Genomic DNA, 19,027 nt, shown 5'->3' on the forward strand with positions numbered 1-19,027 from the left:
TTCGCTTATATCTGAAACCTCCAGGAATCTTTATCAGTATAAACATTCAACAGAAGAAGGTAACAACTTTGAAACTCTTTATATGGCTGTGATAGAGTCTTAATGCATTGTTACTGATGGTTTCAAACCTGCACTTTTTATCTCTTCTAGTGAGATCTGTTCATAGTCAAAGGAAGCAGGGAAAAAAAAAAAAAAAAAAAAAAAAAAAAAAAAGTAGATTCTGATATAGCCTTACTGTTTAAGAATCTTTTCTTCATCTTTTCCTATTCCCTTATATATTCACTAAGAATGACGGACCTGCAGCATATCAAAGATGTTGCAAAGATGATGTTATTACTGCTTACAAAGAAGGAATTTTCTGCTACACTGACACTTGAGGTTTTGAAAATGAAAGCATCTACACTTACCACATATATAAACAATGATTTTTTATAGTATGTGGGATTTAGTATAATTAGTTTACTGTTTAATGAATGTCTTATGAAATGCAAATTGTAAGAACATTTTTTATGTTTCGGTTGATGCTTCAGTTTACATGATTTATTACTTTGTAACTGTGATAAGATTTTAAAATAACGATGGAGATGGAACAACTAAGTGAGTTTAAAGGACTTTTTGTTTGATCTGATTTGTACAATAAATATAGTTTCATAAAATTATGAGTGTTTCCATTCCATCGTAAAAAAAATATTTTTATAAATACGTATTATAGATCTTTGTTTGATTTTTTTAACTTGTATCTTTTAATTATGTAGGCTTTAGAGTCTGAAAATGCTTGCAGAACTCTTGCCGTTTTCTAAGGTAATTCCTGGAGTTAATTGCTGAAGCTGTAGCATGACAGCTGGTGGTGCTTTGGTATGTTGTGGTGCTGAACGGACAGCTCATGGCAATGCTAAGCTTTGCTTTAATGGTGAAGTATGCACAACGGTATAGAAATTGTTATAGTATATATTTTTTTAAAAAAATTACATTTAAAGTAAATATGGCTGATTATAGAAAATAGTTTGTTGTGTTCCTCTTCCTTATGGAATACACTACAATGTCTGAGGTCATACAGTCCTGTACTTTATGAGGACCCTTCCTTTAAATGATCCTGCTTTAATGCTTAGAAGAACAAGAAAAATAAAATATTGGTATTTGTGTTCTTTTTTTTTCTTCCACTCCTCCCCTCTCCACTCCTCCCTCCCCCCCTCCCCTCCACCCCCTTTCCTTTTTCATTAGTTTATTATATGGTGTGTTAATTCTCCCTCACCTTCTCTGCAAATCCCTTGCTTTGGGATATCATGCAATATGATTTTAATCTGTTATGTTACTCAATAGTAATGAAAAGTTCAAACTATTAAGCTTTAATTGAACAAAAGCAAACCAGTGGAATTATAATGAGGCAATTAGCGCTTTGTTCTAATTTTCTTTAACCCAGTTATTCAGTCATTAGTAATTTCATCTCTGATATATTAAGCAAACTTTAAAAATTCTATTGATCTTTTAAATTTTCATATGCTATTCATCCTTTTAGAAGACAAACAGAAAAAAAGAGAAAAACAAAGAACAACAATAAAAAAGCACCTTTGCTCAGAAGGCAAACGTGAGAACTCTTGAGAATAAACACTAAATTCAGTAGTTTCAAACACGTAAGTATGAAGACGTGCTTTTCATTATTATAGGAAATGATCTCATCAGTGACCAGGAATGATATCTTCCTTTATAGGGTCAGAAAGACTTCTGGTTTAACTTTCCTTTTTGTTCCCTCTGTTGACTTAAATGTCTTACAGTGTGTTCAGTGTATCAGCTCAGATTCTCCTGAAAATAATTAAAGTATGTCATACCTTATGTGACCTGGCCCTCTACTTCATACAAAGGCCTACTCACACTTAAGCTTCAAAAGGAGATAGTACAAAAACAAATTTGAGAACAAAATTTGACCTTGTACACTGGGAATTCTAGAATGATCACTGCTGTTCTGTTGATACTTCTATTTATTAAGGATTAATTATTGAAATCATTTGTAATAGTATGCTCATGTACCATGATAATAATGTACCATAATAATCATGTACAATGATTATTACTGTCCAATTGAAAGAACACCTTTATCTTTTCAAATTTTAAATAATGCTGTAATTCCTAACATTTTTGTAAAATAATATGTTAATAATCAAAATAACTAAACTCAGACCCAGACAATTCTTATATGTTAAAAATTAGGCAAACACATTAACTCAGATTGTAGAGCTAATCATACATTATGCAACACACAGCTGTTTGTTTCAGAAATCTTAGTGATATGGTCTAGTTTCAGAACTCATCAGTCCTGTATTAGATTTCATAGAATTATATTTTATCTAACCCCTACCCGTTTAAGAGCAAATTTAGAGCAGAGAGAGATCTAAGAAATCATCTTAAACAAAATAAGATGGGCATCCATTTAGAAGAAATGTAACATTTTAAGCTATCTGTTTTGGTGGACTTCTTCCATGTAGCTGTGCACGTTGGCTTCCGACACTGAAACTACATATGTTTTGCTAGAAATTGCAAGTGCAATTCTAAGTTGGGTGCATTGTGTAAGGAAAAAGGCATTTATTAAATGGGAGCATTAAGAAAAAGCAGAAAGAAATTAATCCTACAAGTGTGCAGTATTTTCCTATTCTCTGACAAATGAGCAGTGCTGATCCTTTCAATAGTTATGAATTTCATCTGACAAAACACTGCACAGTCTTCATGGAGACAGCTGGATAGACCTTATTTTTCTCGTGTTATCACATTATTATTATTTTTTTTTACTGTATTTCTTTTTATAGACAGAACTATGTCATTATATATATATATATATATAACCACAAATGCAGAAAGAAATTCCATTTAAACCTAGGAATTTATTATTATTATTTACTGTGTAAGAGTGATTGAACACTGGCAGATGTTGTTCAGAGAAGTTGTGGAGATCCATGTCCTGACACTGAAACAATTCTGAGCAACCAGCAGGTTAACTCTGCTTTGACCAGGGAGTTTGTACTAGATGATCTCCAGAGATTCCTTCTACCTTCAACTATTTTGTAACCCCAGGATTCTGTGAAACTGGAGAATATTTTCCATGTTTCTGGGTGAAGGGAGGCTACTTCAGGAAACTTTATGTTTTCAGTCTGAATTTTTATGTGATAACTACCAGTAATTCCACAGATTTTTATTATTTAATGGGCCAAAGTGAAAAAGACTTGTCCATAGTCAGGCATATGACTACTAAAAAAATAAATAAAATAAAATAAAATAAAATAAAATAAAATAAAATAAAATAAAATAAAAATCCAAAACCACCTCACTTCTAGAAGACTGTCTTTTAGAAATCCTCTAACTGGAGATTATTAATACAGACAATGAAAATGAGACCTTTGCAAGAAAATGAATTTGCTATGCTTGTGCCATTCTCTGAGATGTTACCTCTAGGTTTGCAATCTGTTAGTTCCTGGTAAAATGAGCACAGTGCACCTCATGAGCAAATGTCAAGTAACATTTTATGACATTTTTGTTTACCGAGTATTCATCATTCACTTTGCTGGTTATGTGAATAGTGGTTTTCCATTTTAAGTGGAGCCATCCATTTTAACTGATGCTCAAACTAATGCTCCTTTCCTTTATATGATCTTCCTATGAAGAACAGCAACGGCTGTTGTCTATACCATCACAACTACCTGGAACTCCTACAGATGGCTTAGCTCCCTGTATTTCTCTCATATCTTAACTGTTTAACTTTCTGTTACCAGTATGGGATTCCTGTGGCATATTCATTAGTGTCTTACCAAGCACTCCAGAAACTTCATGGCCCTTGTTAACTTATAAAAAGGTTCGCTGGTAACTTCCTTTAGATTCCTTTAGATTCATCGCTCTTTCTTGGCAGGTATATTTTTTCTTTGAGTAAGGACTATTGTGGTGGTTGTACCCTGGTGGCAGCTAAACTCCACAACAGTCTCACTCCCCCTCCTCAAAGGAAGAGGGGAAGAAAATATGATGAAAGAGGAGGACATGGGGATTGGTATAAGGACAGGGAGATCACTCACCTATTACAGTCGTGGGCAGACTCAACATAGGGATATTAATATAATTTATTGGCTATCACTAACAGACTAGAGCAGTGAGAAACTGGCTTTTGTTTACTTTCAGATGACTGAATATTTTCTCGTAAACAGGTGTGTATCTTTGGGGATGAAGTAGCCTGGGGAATAACCTATTCCAACCAGAAAACGTGGCCTGAAATTGAGATTGGGATGAATCTCAAGACATAGTGTAGTCTATACTCTTATGAGAATGAGGATTACCCCTAATGGATATTTATTTAACTGGAAAAAAATCATGTTAAGATGTGGCTTCCCTGTCAGTGATAATCTGCGCCATCGTTTAACTGTCCTGATAGCTAGACTGTTTTCAATTAGCATCTGATGTAAATCCCCTCTGCTATGTTGGTAGCTCTAATTAAAACCAGATCTAATTTATCTACATCTTTCTTAAGACATGAAGCCACAAACTGAAAAATGTGCTATTGTTGGAACTGCAGGAGTGAAGTTTAACAGATGCTGCTTGCCTTGTCTGTGTTTTTGTTGTTGTGTTTGTTGTTGTTTTTTTTTGTTTGTTTGTTTGTCTATGAATTTCAAAGTTATGCTTAACTTTGTTTCAACATGGTGTTTTTGGATCATTATTCACTTTGTGATCCACTACCTATTCATATCTTTTTCCAATATTTATGCAGTTGTCCATTAGTTTTAATTTTTTAAACATTTAGTATTTGAGGAAAAATATGATGCCTATAGCTTTCCCCTTCCAAAATGAAAGACAATGTGCTGCGTTCCTGATTCAGTAGAATCATGTTATCGTTTGATCAGATCTCTGAGTTCATTATACTGTTAACCTCCCTAAATTACTAAAAAAAAAATCCTATAATATGGAGAAAACCTGGATACTGAGTGCATATCTTTGCGTGATTCTAATATTTAATTTATAAGCCAATTTTTTTTCTCTGTTTTTCTGGGGTAAATACACTTACTGCAGTTGTCCCTCCTGATTTGACCTCATTAAAACTGAAAATACTGTATACCTCTTATTACAGAAATAGCAGAAATATTTTATCTGACAGAAACCATGTTGGGAATATAGTTAGCCTGTTCTTGTTTGTTTCTTTGTTTTTGTTGTTGTCTCTTTTTTATTTTTACTTTTTTCTTTCTGTATAATGTAATGCTTTACATCATCTGAAGGAAAATATTTTTTGTATTAAAATCCTATTCTGGATATGCTGAATCCTGTTTTGGATATGGTAATCAGGGAATACACTTCTATTGCCCTTCTATATTAGAAGCAGTTATGGCCCATATAACTGTCATTGTTTCTGTAACCTGCAAATTTGTTGCTATAATGAAGCTTCTCAATAAACAAAGTTATTTATTAAGTCAGCAATTGAATCTGCAGCTGAACAGAGAAGCTTACTGTGTAAAGATCTGATGTTATATGTAACATATTTTGAAATGCTGTATATGGATGGCAGAATATAGTCATGGTTACGGCAGTGAGCAGGAAATCACAGTTTTGAGTCTTGGCTGTGCCACAGACTTTCTGTGTGACTTTGGACAAGCTACTCTTTGTGCATTAGCTAATAATACTATCTCTATCTCCCAGCGGTGTTGTGAGAATACATTCATTAATGTTTGTAAGGCGCTTGGATACTATAGTGATGGGGCCATATAAGCACTTAGAGAAACAATCCATTTTTGCAACAATGCGCATCTCCCTGACTAAGGACTTTTTTTGCTGGAAGTTTTTCATCGATGCTTGTTATGAATAAATCTACTTTATAATGATACAGTGAGGTTAAACTGCCTTTTGGAGTGCAGTCTCACTTTAGTATTCAGAACAGGTGGGAACAGTCATAAGTTTGAAAGCTGTTCCCAAGGAAAGAGAATAGAATTTTTATACTCAGGAATTTGAATAGAAAAGATACCTCTCCTGATTCATCTAGTTCAAAACATGGAGGATTATTTACATCTGTATCTGTCTCACAAATAGTTTATTCTATTTTAAGCACTTCTCATTACATTGTCTAAACTACCTCCTCAGGCAAGTCATTCCATCGCCTAATTGCCTTTAAAGTTAAACAGTTTGCTCAAATGTCTACCCTGTTTTTTTTTTCCTTGTGGAAAATAAGCTGCTCTTTCAGTCTGTCCTTTCTTTCTGAAATAACCTTCACTGATTCGTGTTCAGTTCAGACACACAACACAGTTACAGCAGGTTAACAAGGTATTGCTTTAGAGCTGATGGGAGGTAAATTGGTGAGCCACTGTAATTTGATTTGATAATTTGCCTGGCTGAGTGCTGTACAGTATTAAAATCTGAATGTGGGGCTGAGAGCATTAGTACCAAGGAGAAGAAAAAGAATATTAAGTATTCCCAAGGCCTTCATAGAGAACTTGTTGATAATAAGTTTCTAATCTAGGGAAATTGTTGCTGCAAAGACTTCATAAAGGGCTGTTTTGTGTTGTTTTTATCTGTAGAAACTAGAGGCAGACGATAAATTATGGAAGTGAGGGATCTGGATGAGTGTGAGCAGTCCTTCTCAGAAGTGGAAAGGGTTTTAGAGGTTTGAGACTCGGGAAACAAAATATCTGTTCTGCATCAGAGTAAAACTGTTTAATTTGGGACCTTTAAATCAACCACATTTCCCAAAGAGAGAGAAGTATCAAATACAAATTGAAAAAGGTTTATGAAAATGCATGGCTTTTGGAAAACAGAAACACTGAAAATGCCCCAGTGGTGGGAAAAGATACTGTGTCCTTTCTTTCTATATTAAATCTAGAGGATCCACATGACCTTCAAAAATATCCAATTATGGGAAATCAGAGCTTTCAGTCAATTATAAGATGTAAGCATATAGGTAAACTGGCCTAATTGCTTCTTGGGCTTATAGGATTGCTTGTTATTAATGTACAGATCGCAGTGAAGTCCATCCCTGCACTATTGTTTGAATATGAACTGAATAGATTGTTTTTTAATAAAGTTCCTGTGTAAGTGATAGTGGAAATGCTTCTGAAAGTGATGGCTTCTCAAGAGGAATATTGCTTTTAAGCTATGGTTAGACTTTATTAGCTATACATGAAGACAGAGCTGTATCATTTATTATTATCATTATTATTATTATTATTTTATTATTCCTGTCTGTGACTGGGAATTGAATGGGTTTGATATCATCCTCTTTTACACATGTAAGTAAAATATACCACTATGGGCAGAAGAACTATAAATGAAAGAAAGAAGCAAGGTACAATATTCTAGCACAAAACTACTACAGAAGGAGCTACAGGTAGCAACGTATAATTTTTAATTCACAACCATCAGTCTGCTCCCAACCTCATGTATTGTATCCTGTTTTCTAGGCTTAGCTAAAGGCTCAGTACAGACATCTCTCCTTTCAGTCTTTCAGTAGATGCAGGACCTATGTTTGAGGATTCGTAACCAGAATTCAAGATTTTTTTAGTAAAACTTGATGCAAGATTGAAGTAAAATCAAGAAGGAGCATCATTAACAATAGTTAATAATGAAATATTATTTTCATTTAGCTGCTTTTAGTAACGTCTCTTTTTAAGTTGCTCGTGATTCTGTTAATTAGGCATTATTGCAGTCCTTTGTTACCAAAAATTTCCCCAATGACTATATTTTCATAGTAGATCACTGCAATGACAATAAAAATTCTACCAAAATATTTGGAAAATAAGTATGTAGCTCAAAGGACAACTGCTATCTTATTTTAAAAATAGGGAATCTTCTACATTTTATGTCAAACTAATGTTCTTTAATACATGGTATGTATCACACACACGAAAATAATTGGGATAACAATGATTAACATACTGAAAAATCCTGTACAAAACAAAAGATACCTGTTTGCATAACTCTGTTCTGTTCAGCAGCCATTAAAAAATACGACCACCACAAACAATGAAAATTTAAGTTTCTGTTAAAATTTTCTCATCCTTTGTTGTGTCTCTCAAAAGGAATATACATACCTTCAGTGGTATATCTCAGACTACTACAGTTGCATTATTAGAATTTAATGCTTGCCTTACCCAATGCCACCAACTTTTTGAGGCACATCTTCTGTATGTGAAGCAGTAGGGAGTATAATCTGGGAAGAGTAAGAACCTTTTCCTTATGGCACAGTAGATTGTCATGATTTCTCACAGTAGGAAGTCACTGGCTCATATGCTGATTCTGTCCACTTTGATAGGACAACTTTATTGATAAACAGCTTCATACCTATGGCATGCCATTAGGATTGATGCCAGCTGCACATATTTTCAACAGATTAACTTCTCCTTTCCTCATCTCTTTGCAGACCTTAAACCATTATGTGATACTCTGTATACAATTAGAAATTGTGTTGCTCATACTACCTGCTTCTCGTATCTCTTCTGTATTCTTCTAAAGTGATTATGAAAGAAACATGTTTATTTAAAAAATTAATGATACCTAGTGGAGGAAAAAAAAAATGTGTATGGGCAAATAGAAGAAGAGAATATACTATGTTGTTGGCATTAGCATTTAAAATAAATGTAAAATGCCCTAATGACAATTATTCTAGTTTGTTATACTGTCTTTTGCTAGTCCCTCTTTTCAACAAGTAATTGTCATTTGGTTGGGCTGTTTGATTTGTCCTGTTTTCATGGAATGCCATTTTTTTTTTCCTGTAGTGGGAAAAAAAAAAAAAAAAAAAAGGAAAGAAAAGAAAAGTGTTCTTTTTGTGGCATAGTTTATTCATAAAAACTAAAACAACAAAAACCAACAATAACAAAAAGAGCCCATAAAGCAAACTGCTTCTGGATCCAACATTTGATGGCATTAGAGTTTAAGATTTTATTTCATATGGCTGAATTTTACTATAAAGGCTGTAAGTAGATACATGGTATATACTATACTACATTTCCTTTATAGGGAACATATGAATACTTATACTCTTTCAAAGAAAGTGGGGGTGGGGAAAAGGGAGACTATTTTACCTAGTTTCAGTTATATCAGATGCAGCTGGGTATATACTTGGGTGACTTGTATCTGAAATGATGCAAAAATACCTTCTAAAATCAGTGGAGGTCAGTTTTAATAATACTGTTCTCAATGTCTGGAATTAGCCATTACATAAAGTAGGGTAATTATAAGGGGAAACTCCAAAGTCTTCAGATCTAAGATCATCAGGTGTGTGGGCTACTAGACCCCCTAATGTTGTAGTTTATTCTGTGTTCATTTCCTTTTTCATTTTCAGAAGTGATTTCAATTGAATCATTTATGGTTCTTCCATTCAGATTATAACAGCTATTTTGGAGCGGATAACCCTCAATGGCTGTATATGAGACATTGTCCGGGGTGCTTCCAAGATGCTTTTGAGCTGGGTAAGGAAACTGCTGAGTGTTGACACGTTCTGAAAGCACTATGGCATGGACTGAGAGCATATAGTTTATAAAATGTGTTACTAAACTATTATTTTTTTTGGTATTAATGACAGAATAGATTATAAACCTTTCCTCCGAAGTATAAAACTGAACCTAATAAATACTTAATCTTTTGCCAAAAAAAAAAAACAACAGAGAAGTATTTTCAAAAATGAAATACTGTATCCAGTTTGTGTATTGTAGTTCATACATAAAAACTTTGTCATCATTAACCACTTCTAATGTGTCTACTTTCTCTATAGTAGCCATTCAATGTATAATATCATGCTGATCTAATGTTATAATGCTAACATTATATTAATATACTGGTGAGGTAACCTAATCAAATGTTTACTGCAACTTTAGGGTCAAAGATAACTGTTTCTGTGGGTATGGCTTAACCAGTATGTCAGTTTAAGACTTCAGCTCATATTCCATCTCTAATCTGTGATCGCCCCTGCACTGTACATGTTACCTTATACATTCTTTTAGTCATGATCAGTTAGCTATGATGAATCCTCTGCCCTTTCAGATACAGACATGGGCAACTAAAAACATGTGGGCTTGAACCTGTGCCTAGTAAAGCCATATGGGTATGGGGTGTTGGTGTGGACCTTTTGCTGCTATAATACTCTTTGCAGTATTTCAACCATTTGAAATCTGACTGAATCAGCTACATTATCTGCAAGATTTTTACTGAAGTTAGGGTGCTGCTGGGAGCTGAAATTGCAACATAACAAAGCTCATGTTGCCCAGTATGTTAAGGGTACTGCTTTAATAGCTTTACTTTTTTGTTGTTAAATGCCTAATCTAATCTTAGATGCCCCCTTTCACATAATTAAAGCTTTCTATTTCAAAACAAAAACAAAGTGGATATAATCATTTAGAGACATGCTTTTCACTAAAAAAAGAAAAATAAAAAAAGTGAAAAGCTGCTATACAGTGGCCACTTCACTAACTGTAGTAAGCTGTGGGGTGCCTGATGTGTCTGGCAAATAGAAAAAAAAAATAAATAAGCATTTTACAAAAACAAGCAGACGAACAAATAGTAAGTAGGTTAAACATGCAGGAGAAGGTTATATAAATCTGTATTTCCTACCATTATTCCACCCCAGGTATATATCGATGGGCCTCCAGTGTGTTAATTTCTCATAGCAGAGTCTGGTAATAAAACTCATATTGGCTTGCAGTAATCCATTTTCATCCTACTGAACAAAATTTGTCTTATACTATTTAGTGTTATCTGGCCATACCTAATAGTAGCTAGAGACTTGCTAATATGTTGTGGGTTTTTTTTGTTTGTTTGTTTGTTTTTGGTACTATTGATAACTAGGAGAGTATATTATACATGAATGGCTTGTTAAAGTATTGGTTTATATTTCAGAATAAGAAACAAGTTTGTGTTCTAATTTCTCCTTTACTTAATCAAGTTTTTGAAATGAAGTCCTGAACACAGACCCAGAAGAAACTTAATGTATAACATTCTGGGCCTCCTTTAATGTCGCAGTTGGATGCAGGTTTAAAACTCTTGAAAACAGAGTTTTCAGGCTTAAAATAAGAGTGCCATAGTGGTAAACCCATTTTAACTTACACATATTGTTTATTTTGTGCATGTAACAATTCTTTGTTTTTTGTTTGAGGTTTTGAATATTTTTAAAGCAGCTGCACATGAATCTGAAAGTATTTGTCCCTCCTCCAGTGGATTAGCAACTGGTGACTGCCCCTACTCTCAGTAATATCAGCCAGCAAGCTCAAACATTACAGAGGCACACACTGTCTCTTCCTTGTATGATCAGAGCATGTTCTATCTAACTCTGCAAGTGCCTTCTTTGCTCTAGATATGCTCCATTTTTGCTGCAGCTCCCATTCTTACCTATCAGCAATTAAAAGTGTCCATTGTTTTGTGGCTTCGGCTCCTGATCAGTGTTTGTCATATCCATGTTTTGAGGGGAAAGATCAATGGGTAAATAAATGTAAAGAAAGTTTTCTTGGTAAAGTTTGAGCTATAAGACATAGAGTTTATTAGCCAGGCTGCCAATGAGTATGAGTTTACAATTTGTATAGTATTGCTTCTGCTGATTTCGGATTTTTTTTTTTCCCATCTCCATTTAGGTGAGGGGAAGCAACAAAACCCTCAAAATTTTCTAACTTTTGAACTTTTCTGTACAAGTCTGTTATACTGCATTGCTGGCTGATCTGTGAATGTTTGCTATGTCTTGATTCATATGACTGAGTCACTGCTTATTCTGCATGGCTTACTTTATGGGTCTCATTTTCAATGAAGAACTTACTGATAAAATGTTGCAACATTTCAACTGTGTGTATTTAGACTAGACCTTCAGGAAGTGATGCTGGAAACTATGGATCATAACTAAATTCCATTAATTTCATTTGTTTAGTCATCACGGTTATAATACAAATCCTTTTCAGGGTGGAAAAAAAAAGGAATAAAAAATTATATTTTGAGAAGTGAGAAAAATGAAAATTATTTTAAAATACAAACAGTGAGAATATGAGGATAAGCCTGCTTATGATCTTTTGTAGCTCTACAGTCACTGGAACATTTAAGACTATGCTATAGTCATCAGTCTTAACAGTGAGTTTCAGGTGTTATATACTCTCTGAACTATTTTAAGATGATAATCTTACAAATGGGTGCAGGTGGAAGGGCCCTTGAGACCTTGTAGACTTTCTCTTTGAGTTTAGTAGTTCTCCTGGATATAAGTTGGTGTCTATTCTGTTCTATGTAGACGAATGAAGGCATCTTGAAAGCATTTTGAGTACAGGAAGGCCATAAACAAACAAGAAAAAAAAAGAAAAAAAAAGGGAGTGGAAAGGAAGGGCAGGCAGGTAACGTGATAATACAGTTGTCTCCATTCTGATGTGTGGTTCTGACAGTGTAATACAGAGATGGGTTCCACTCCCTCCCTCAAAGATATGATACTATCCACTGGGAGACATAGCATACATGTGTCAGATAAATGAAATAACACCTTTGGGAGGACTGCCTGGAAGTTCTTGACTCTCTCTTCAGACATCAATTAATTCCTTCCTAAAGAGGTTGAGGGAAACCTCACATGAAAACAGTTCCATGCTATGGAAGGCAAAAATGAGTTTCAGCATCGTAGGTTCCTCATGGAGGACATGCTGTCCTAGTTCCCTCCTCAGCGTCTTCTACATTGTGACAGCTTGTGTCCTCTCTCCTATGCATAGTGGCATTAGTTTATGTGGATATGTGCTGGTTGCAAGTACTACCAGTGCAGGAACTGAATTCTGTTAACGCTCTAAATGTTGCAGTCCCAGATGTGTTGGTTTTTCTACGTCAGAAATTCCCCAGGTCATAATGCTGTCACTGTTCTCAGTAGGAAACCTTAATTGCAGAGCTAGTTGGAAAAGAGTTGGATTAGCTGGCAGAGTGTTGTCTGGAAAATCTTTCAGCTGTGCAATGTTATCTTGTCCCCTGATATTCCCCGCCCCCACCCCTGAGGATTCCTAGTCTGCTGCATTTGGTGAGATACATATGTTTTCCCCAGTTCCAAGAACTGTGAAGGGTTCCTCTGGGATATCTGAGTATAGATACCTAAGTGTGTCTTCAGTTGCTAGGTTATTTTTAGTCAATGGGTGGTTACCAAGTCATCTATAATTGTGCTGTTAAATGTGTCAGAGCAGCTACTGCAAAGCGAGGTGCTCCCTGCAACAGGTTGAGTGTGTAAGGTAAAATGAGAGTACAAGCTCAGAAGTACATAAGTGAGCTGTTTAAAGCTTTGAGTGATGTAAGGGTCTCCCCTGTGTATTGCTTGGTGAGCAAATATGGGGAGAATGGTCCACGGGTATAACAGAAAAGGAGGAATATGATGATATATACTTTGACCCTGCTATCCGTAGTTCCTGTGACTGGCATATTGTGTCATTTCTGATTTGTGGTGCTTAATTTACCAGCGATCAGTGGACTGCAGTGGTCTCACAGATCCTTTCACTTCTTAGCCAGCTCCTATACTGCCCTGGTCAGCAGTGGCCAAAAGCTGTTGCCAACTGGTGGCTGCTTAGTGGAAGAATGTGCAGGAAGTTCCCAGTGGACAACTGTCCACATGACATGGACTGCTGGCACTGTTCTTTCCCTATAAATAAAATCATACCTGAATAGAAGCTCAATAAAATAGTGGGAAGAAGGCAGGAACAGCAAAATAAGGCAAGTGGAAAGCCAAAGAAAATCTAAAGACTTTTCTAAAAATAGGAATCAGAAGTATTAAGCAGAAAGGACACACAACAGCAAAGAAATTGCTCCTTGGTTACTCCAAACAGTCCTAACTGCATTATCCCTTTCATGAATCTGCAGGCAGGAGAAAGAGCAGGAAGAAGGGCTTGGTCTGAAAATAAATTGTTAAAGCCATATTAACACATCATTTATTTAGGTGAGTGAAGGAAAAAATGAAAGAAAACTTCAGGCATTCGTGGAAGGAGCTGGTCAGATGGATGCACGTTTGTGATTCCTGTGATAGCCACACCACATCACAAACCAGCCATTAACAGAATCTCTCTAGAGATGAATATCTATTTTGGTGGCACTTGCCCATAGTCAGCAGAAAAAATCAGTGATAGTATTTTGAGGAGTGCTGATGTAGTGGCCCAATAGCAAAGAAATGTGAACCAGCTGTTGGTATGCGGAGAGCAATGGGGACAAAGTATTTGGAGGCTGCAAAAAATAATTGGTAGAAACATACCCATCTGTATTCATTACTTATACTCAATATATCATCTATTTTGGTTAGATTCAAAGTGGGAAAGGATTTATAATGCCACTTCAGGCATATGTGAAAGATGAACTGGGTGAATTTCAACAAAATAAAATGTTAAACTTAGCATCAGGAGAAGTATTCCAGCTGAGAGAACTGCTGGGCTGGAATAATCGCCTCAAGTGACTGGTGACAGACTATTGCCTGAGTAACTCAAAAGTAACAAAAATGAAATCCAGTGGGCACTGGCAAAGGTTTGGGCTAGATAACCTAATAATAGATACTGTCTGCTCTTTTCTTTTTTTTTTCCTTTTTGTGTGTGTGTGTGTGTGTGTGTGTGTGATTCAATGCCAGTAGTAGATTCTAAATTCATTAGTGAAAATGGGCTAACGTCATCTCATGCTACTGTATTTAGATCTGCATTGGCCATGCATAATTTTGGGGCTTATCGCATGAACAGCAATAAAATCATTATGCAAAAATACATTCAACACAACTGAAAATACCAGGCGCTTATTTACAGTGGTATGGAACACAATGTAAACATGGTTGTGTTCCAGGAACTTCAGCATTTTTTAAATTAAAATATCTCATTATGGAAGAATGGATCTTTTAAAGGTTGGTAGATTTTTTTTTTTTTCCCATGGAATTAAATGCAGAGCAGAGAAGATATTTTTAAACCTCTAGAATTGAGCAAGGGCTGCTGTCTTCACTATAGAGTTCCAGTTTTAGTAATTCTGTTGAACTAGACAGAAGTTTCAGTAAAAGGAACAAATGAGCTGTGTTTCCAAAATCGAACATACATTTGGAAAAGAAGCAATTATTTGTTGTGCTGCTTCCCCATAAGAGCCAGGAAGAGCTCATATTTTAAGCACAGTTGCCTTTGCTCCGTGATTATCAGGAAAATGCATTCCTTACTGCTTTTCCCAGTTTCAGCACTGTTGGAAATCTCCTCCAGCACCATCACCATACTTCACCTGTGCTAAGGGGCTTTCAGGTGCTCAGCATCCCTCTTTAACATTAAAACACCAGGGGAAAATTCCCCGCGGAGTGGTTTCCAGACAGAAGCTATTGCTGGGATGAGAACTTTTTGCTTCTACATTACTGGAGATGCCTGGGGTCAGAGCTTTGGCAAAAACCTGGAAATGTACAGTGAGTTGGTGCTATAAATCTCTTGGCTCAAGCAGCTTGCAAATTGTTGAACAGGTGTTGCTGCATTAGTTGGGGTTCAAACCTTAATAGGCCGAAAGATCAGGGGGTGTTACAGTCAGGGGAATTTATTCCTAGAAGTCCTCCAGAGAAGTCCACGCTGGTAATTTGAGATATCTTTAATATTTTATAAATCTTTATGTAGATGACAAATCAAGAATTTGAAGGCAACTATTTTTGAATAGGGATCATCCTATTTGAAAGGTCCAAGTCTGTCAAGAAAATGCAAAAAGCACAGCGCACCATATTTAGTACAGCAAGCATCGTTGCCAGGTACCACTGTCCTCCCAAATGGGAAGTCTTCTGGAATCCCTTGTTGCTATGAGACTAAATATCTCCGTACTGTGTGAGCACTGAACCAGATTTTGCTCCCACTTACACCGCTGTGCATGTGGAGGGACTCCCCTGTGGCTGGGAAGCACAGCTCTGCGTTCTGATGTCATTCGTCTGGAAGGGTCTGGTCCAAAGGCTGCTAGAGCCCAGGAGCGTTTGCCTAATGCAGGAGCTCCACAAAGTTAGACCAGCTTAAAATCAAAGAACATGGGGGCTGCACTGTCGTGATGAACCTCAGAGGAGCAAGCAAGGGATTTCAGTCCACTAGTAGAATATCTTTATGTGCTTTTTGGAAAGCAGTACGTAAAATTTGCCATAGTATCTCCCTACCAACTTTGCATGTTCATACTGAAAGGTACATGTTGCTGATCCAGGACTGCATAAACTCTTCAGACACCTTTAAAATCCACATATCTGGAGACTTAAAAAAAAAAAAACAAAAAAAAACATTTTTTTTAAGGTGGCTGATAGGGTTGTGCGGTTTTCTTATGACTGTTTAAGTGCAAATATACAAATTTTCTTTAGCTACTCCACCACTTCCCCTTTCATCCAGAAGACAAATAAACAAACAAAACCCAACTTCAACCGAGCCCAAGCATGGCCAATTTCTCACCAAAGGGTACACTGGAGAATTAAAGATTTACAGTGAAGTATCTCTACTGTAGCTCTGACATTGCTTTAACATTGCATTGATGTAATCTTCAAATACAGTGAATGCAATAAATGGGTTTTTAGGGATTTGTGTGAAGTTTAAAATTCCAAATATAGTTGCTTTTAATGTTTCTCTGTGCTATCAGCAAAAAACCAAAACCACACATCATCATCAACAAGGAAAATGTTTGCCCAGCAGAAGCATTGATGCTGTATTAATCCGTCCTTCCAAGCCTCTTGAGTGCCTGCCGGTTCTTAAAAACCAAGAAAATGTGCCAATAATAAATATTACCAAAAAAAAAAAAAAAAAAACCCAGCATAAATGCAAACATTTCACCAAAGAGCTATGAAAGCAAAGCTTTGCAAGCATTCCCGTACTTGGTTTGTACCTCCAAACTACGGATGCGCTGCTGCCTATCCCGGATAACCCGGGGTAACGCGGCGGTCGCCACTGCGCCGCTCCCGTCGGTAACGTCGCGCAGTCACTCCGCACCCGGCCGGGGAGCGCTGCACCTTCCCGCTATCCGCGGAGCAGCGCGCCGGGCCGCTCCCGCAGCCCGCAGCGCCCGCGCCCCCACCTGCCCGCCCCGCGGCTCTCGCTCCCTCCTCCGTCGCCCCAACGCGCGTTCCCGGCGCGGAGCTCGGGGCCGGCCGCCCTTGGCGGGCACTGCCGGCCGTCGGGGCGGCCCTTCCAGCTCCGCGCCGCAGCGCTCCCGCGGCCTTCCCGCCCCCCGGCTGCTCGAGGAGCCGCTTCTGTACCGCAGCTCGGCCCTTCCCCTGGAGCGGGCGGGCGGCAGCAAAACCACAGCCTTGGCTTTTTTTTTTTTTTTTTTTTTTGGAAGGGGTGATTTATGGCATTCCTTCATTTGCGCTCTCGCTTTCCGCGGGGATGGCTGCGACGGAATCATCAACCTGTAGACTGAGCTCGCTCCCGCCGTAGCCCGGCGCTCGGAGGGCGCTCTACGGTGCCACCGCCGGGTAGCGGCGCCGGGACAGGGACGGACGAGGGAAGAAGCGGAGCGGCCGCGGAGTCCCCGAGGCGGGAAGCGCGGAGCCGAGCGGAGGGTGGCGGTCCCCGCGCCGCCGAGGATGGCGGGCTGAGCCGAGTCCCCCCGCGCCACGGAGGATCTCCGAGCCGGGGGAGGAGGAGGCGGGGGGTGCAACAAATTGCCGCCAGCCGGGAGAAGTTGCAGTAAAGAGAAATCCCTCCCTCCCTCCGCTCCCTCCCCTCCCCGCTCGCTCGCTCGCTCTCTCTCTCTCTTTCTCCCTCCTCCCCGAGCCGTGGCAGCGAGCGGTGGAGCGGCGGCCCGACGAGCGAACGAAGGAGTGAGGCAGCGAGCGGCTCCCGCAGCCCGGCGATGCTGCAGCGGCTCCCGCGGAGCCTCCCCGGGGTGGGCCCGGCCCCCACTCGCCCCGCGCCGCCCGGCGGCGGCGCGCCCTGAGCGGGCGGCGGCGGCGGCGGCGGCGGCCCCGCGGCGCAGCGGGCGCTGTTGCGCAACCTGCCCGGTGCTGCCGGCCTCCCTGCCCCCGCCGCCGGCTCGGCGCGGCTCCCGCGGACACGGAGCGCTGATTCATGGGGCCCCGCGCCGGCCGCCTCGGCGAGGAGAGCGCGGCGCTGCCGCTGCCCCCGCGCGGGGTGTGAAGCCCCGGCCCCTCCTCCGCAGCCCCGGGCTCGCCCGCCCTGCTCGGGAGTGTGGTCCCTGCCGGGAGCCGCCGCGCCTGGCGCACAGAGGGAAGCGTTGATGCATCGCTGTGGAAATTCATTGTGTGACTTTCTGGGTATTTACTGAGTTTCAGACCGAGATGCAGCTCTTGAAAGCTTTATGGGCACTAGCAGGAGCAGCGATCTGCTGTTTTCTTATATTTGTCATCCACTCACAGTTTCTTAAAGAAGGTAATTATATCTGCATGTCTACGTACCCTATTCTTTAATACTACGGTCTGTACGAGGTGCCTTAATTATTTTTACTGTTTCCAGTATGTTCTATTTACAGCAGTGCTTCCACGCCGTTTTTTTTTTTTTTTTTTTTTTTTTTTTTTTTCCTTGCCGCTTAAAGCCTTCTCGTGTTTGTTCCGTTAGCAAATAGCGAGCTTTGGACTTACGTTCTTGGTAAATGCATAGATGTATAAAATCGGTGTGATGTTTGCATTCTGCGTTTTAGCGGACGTCTCACGGCTCTGTGGGGTACGTCCGGTGCATAGGAAATATTTGTTGCTATCAGATGACCACCGAACAGCAGTCGTCATGGGAGTATTAATAAACCAAAAACCCCTTAACAAGTAAATGTCTTATTTTTATACCGAATCAATAGGCATCCTTTCCCTCTTCCTTGTTCAGTACATTTTCAATAGATGGCACTAAAGTTCTATGGAAAGGGCAGGGCAGAGCAAATCCTGGGCAAGCAGCGTCCTCCTTCTCCTCGCTGCCCCAACAGGAGCAGAGGCCTTTGCATGCTTTCAAGGCTCCGTTTTTTCCACCTTGCGGTCGGAAAACTGTGATTGCAATTTATTGGAGAGAACAGCTCGGATGGGGCGGCGGGTTTTATATTACATTTCTTTTCTCTTTATTTCCTGTGTGAGTTGGATGGGAAAAGAAAACATTTGATTAAGTGGATAGAGGAATTTTCTCAGGGAGTGATCCTCCTG

At 38.9% G+C, this 19,027-nt stretch overlaps 1 protein-coding gene across 5 annotated transcripts in view; it reads left to right on the plus strand.

The window, feature by feature from the left end:
• Window positions 1-19,027, plus strand: part of FAM19A5 (family with sequence similarity 19 member A5, C-C motif chemokine like) — a 421,841-nt gene that overhangs the window by 84,299 nt on the left and 318,515 nt on the right. For 2 of the 5 annotated variants that reach the window (XR_005841187.2, XM_025153804.3), the window contains exon 1: window positions 18,060-18,275. The exons of the other annotated variants lie outside the window; for them this stretch is intronic. Coding sequence is in view for 1 of the 2 variants with exons in the window: in XM_025153804.3 (XP_025009572.1) it covers window positions 18,185-18,275 (91 nt within the window). In the remaining variant the exon portion in view is untranslated. Of the gene's footprint in view, window positions 1-18,059; window positions 18,276-19,027 lie in introns of those variants that run through there. 5 annotated transcript variants of the gene reach the window in all.

The sequence above is a fragment of the Gallus gallus genome, chromosome 1 (assembly GCF_016699485.2).
Source record: "Gallus gallus isolate bGalGal1 chromosome 1, bGalGal1.mat.broiler.GRCg7b, whole genome shotgun sequence".
Classification (NCBI taxonomy): domain Eukaryota; kingdom Metazoa; phylum Chordata; class Aves; order Galliformes; family Phasianidae; genus Gallus; species Gallus gallus.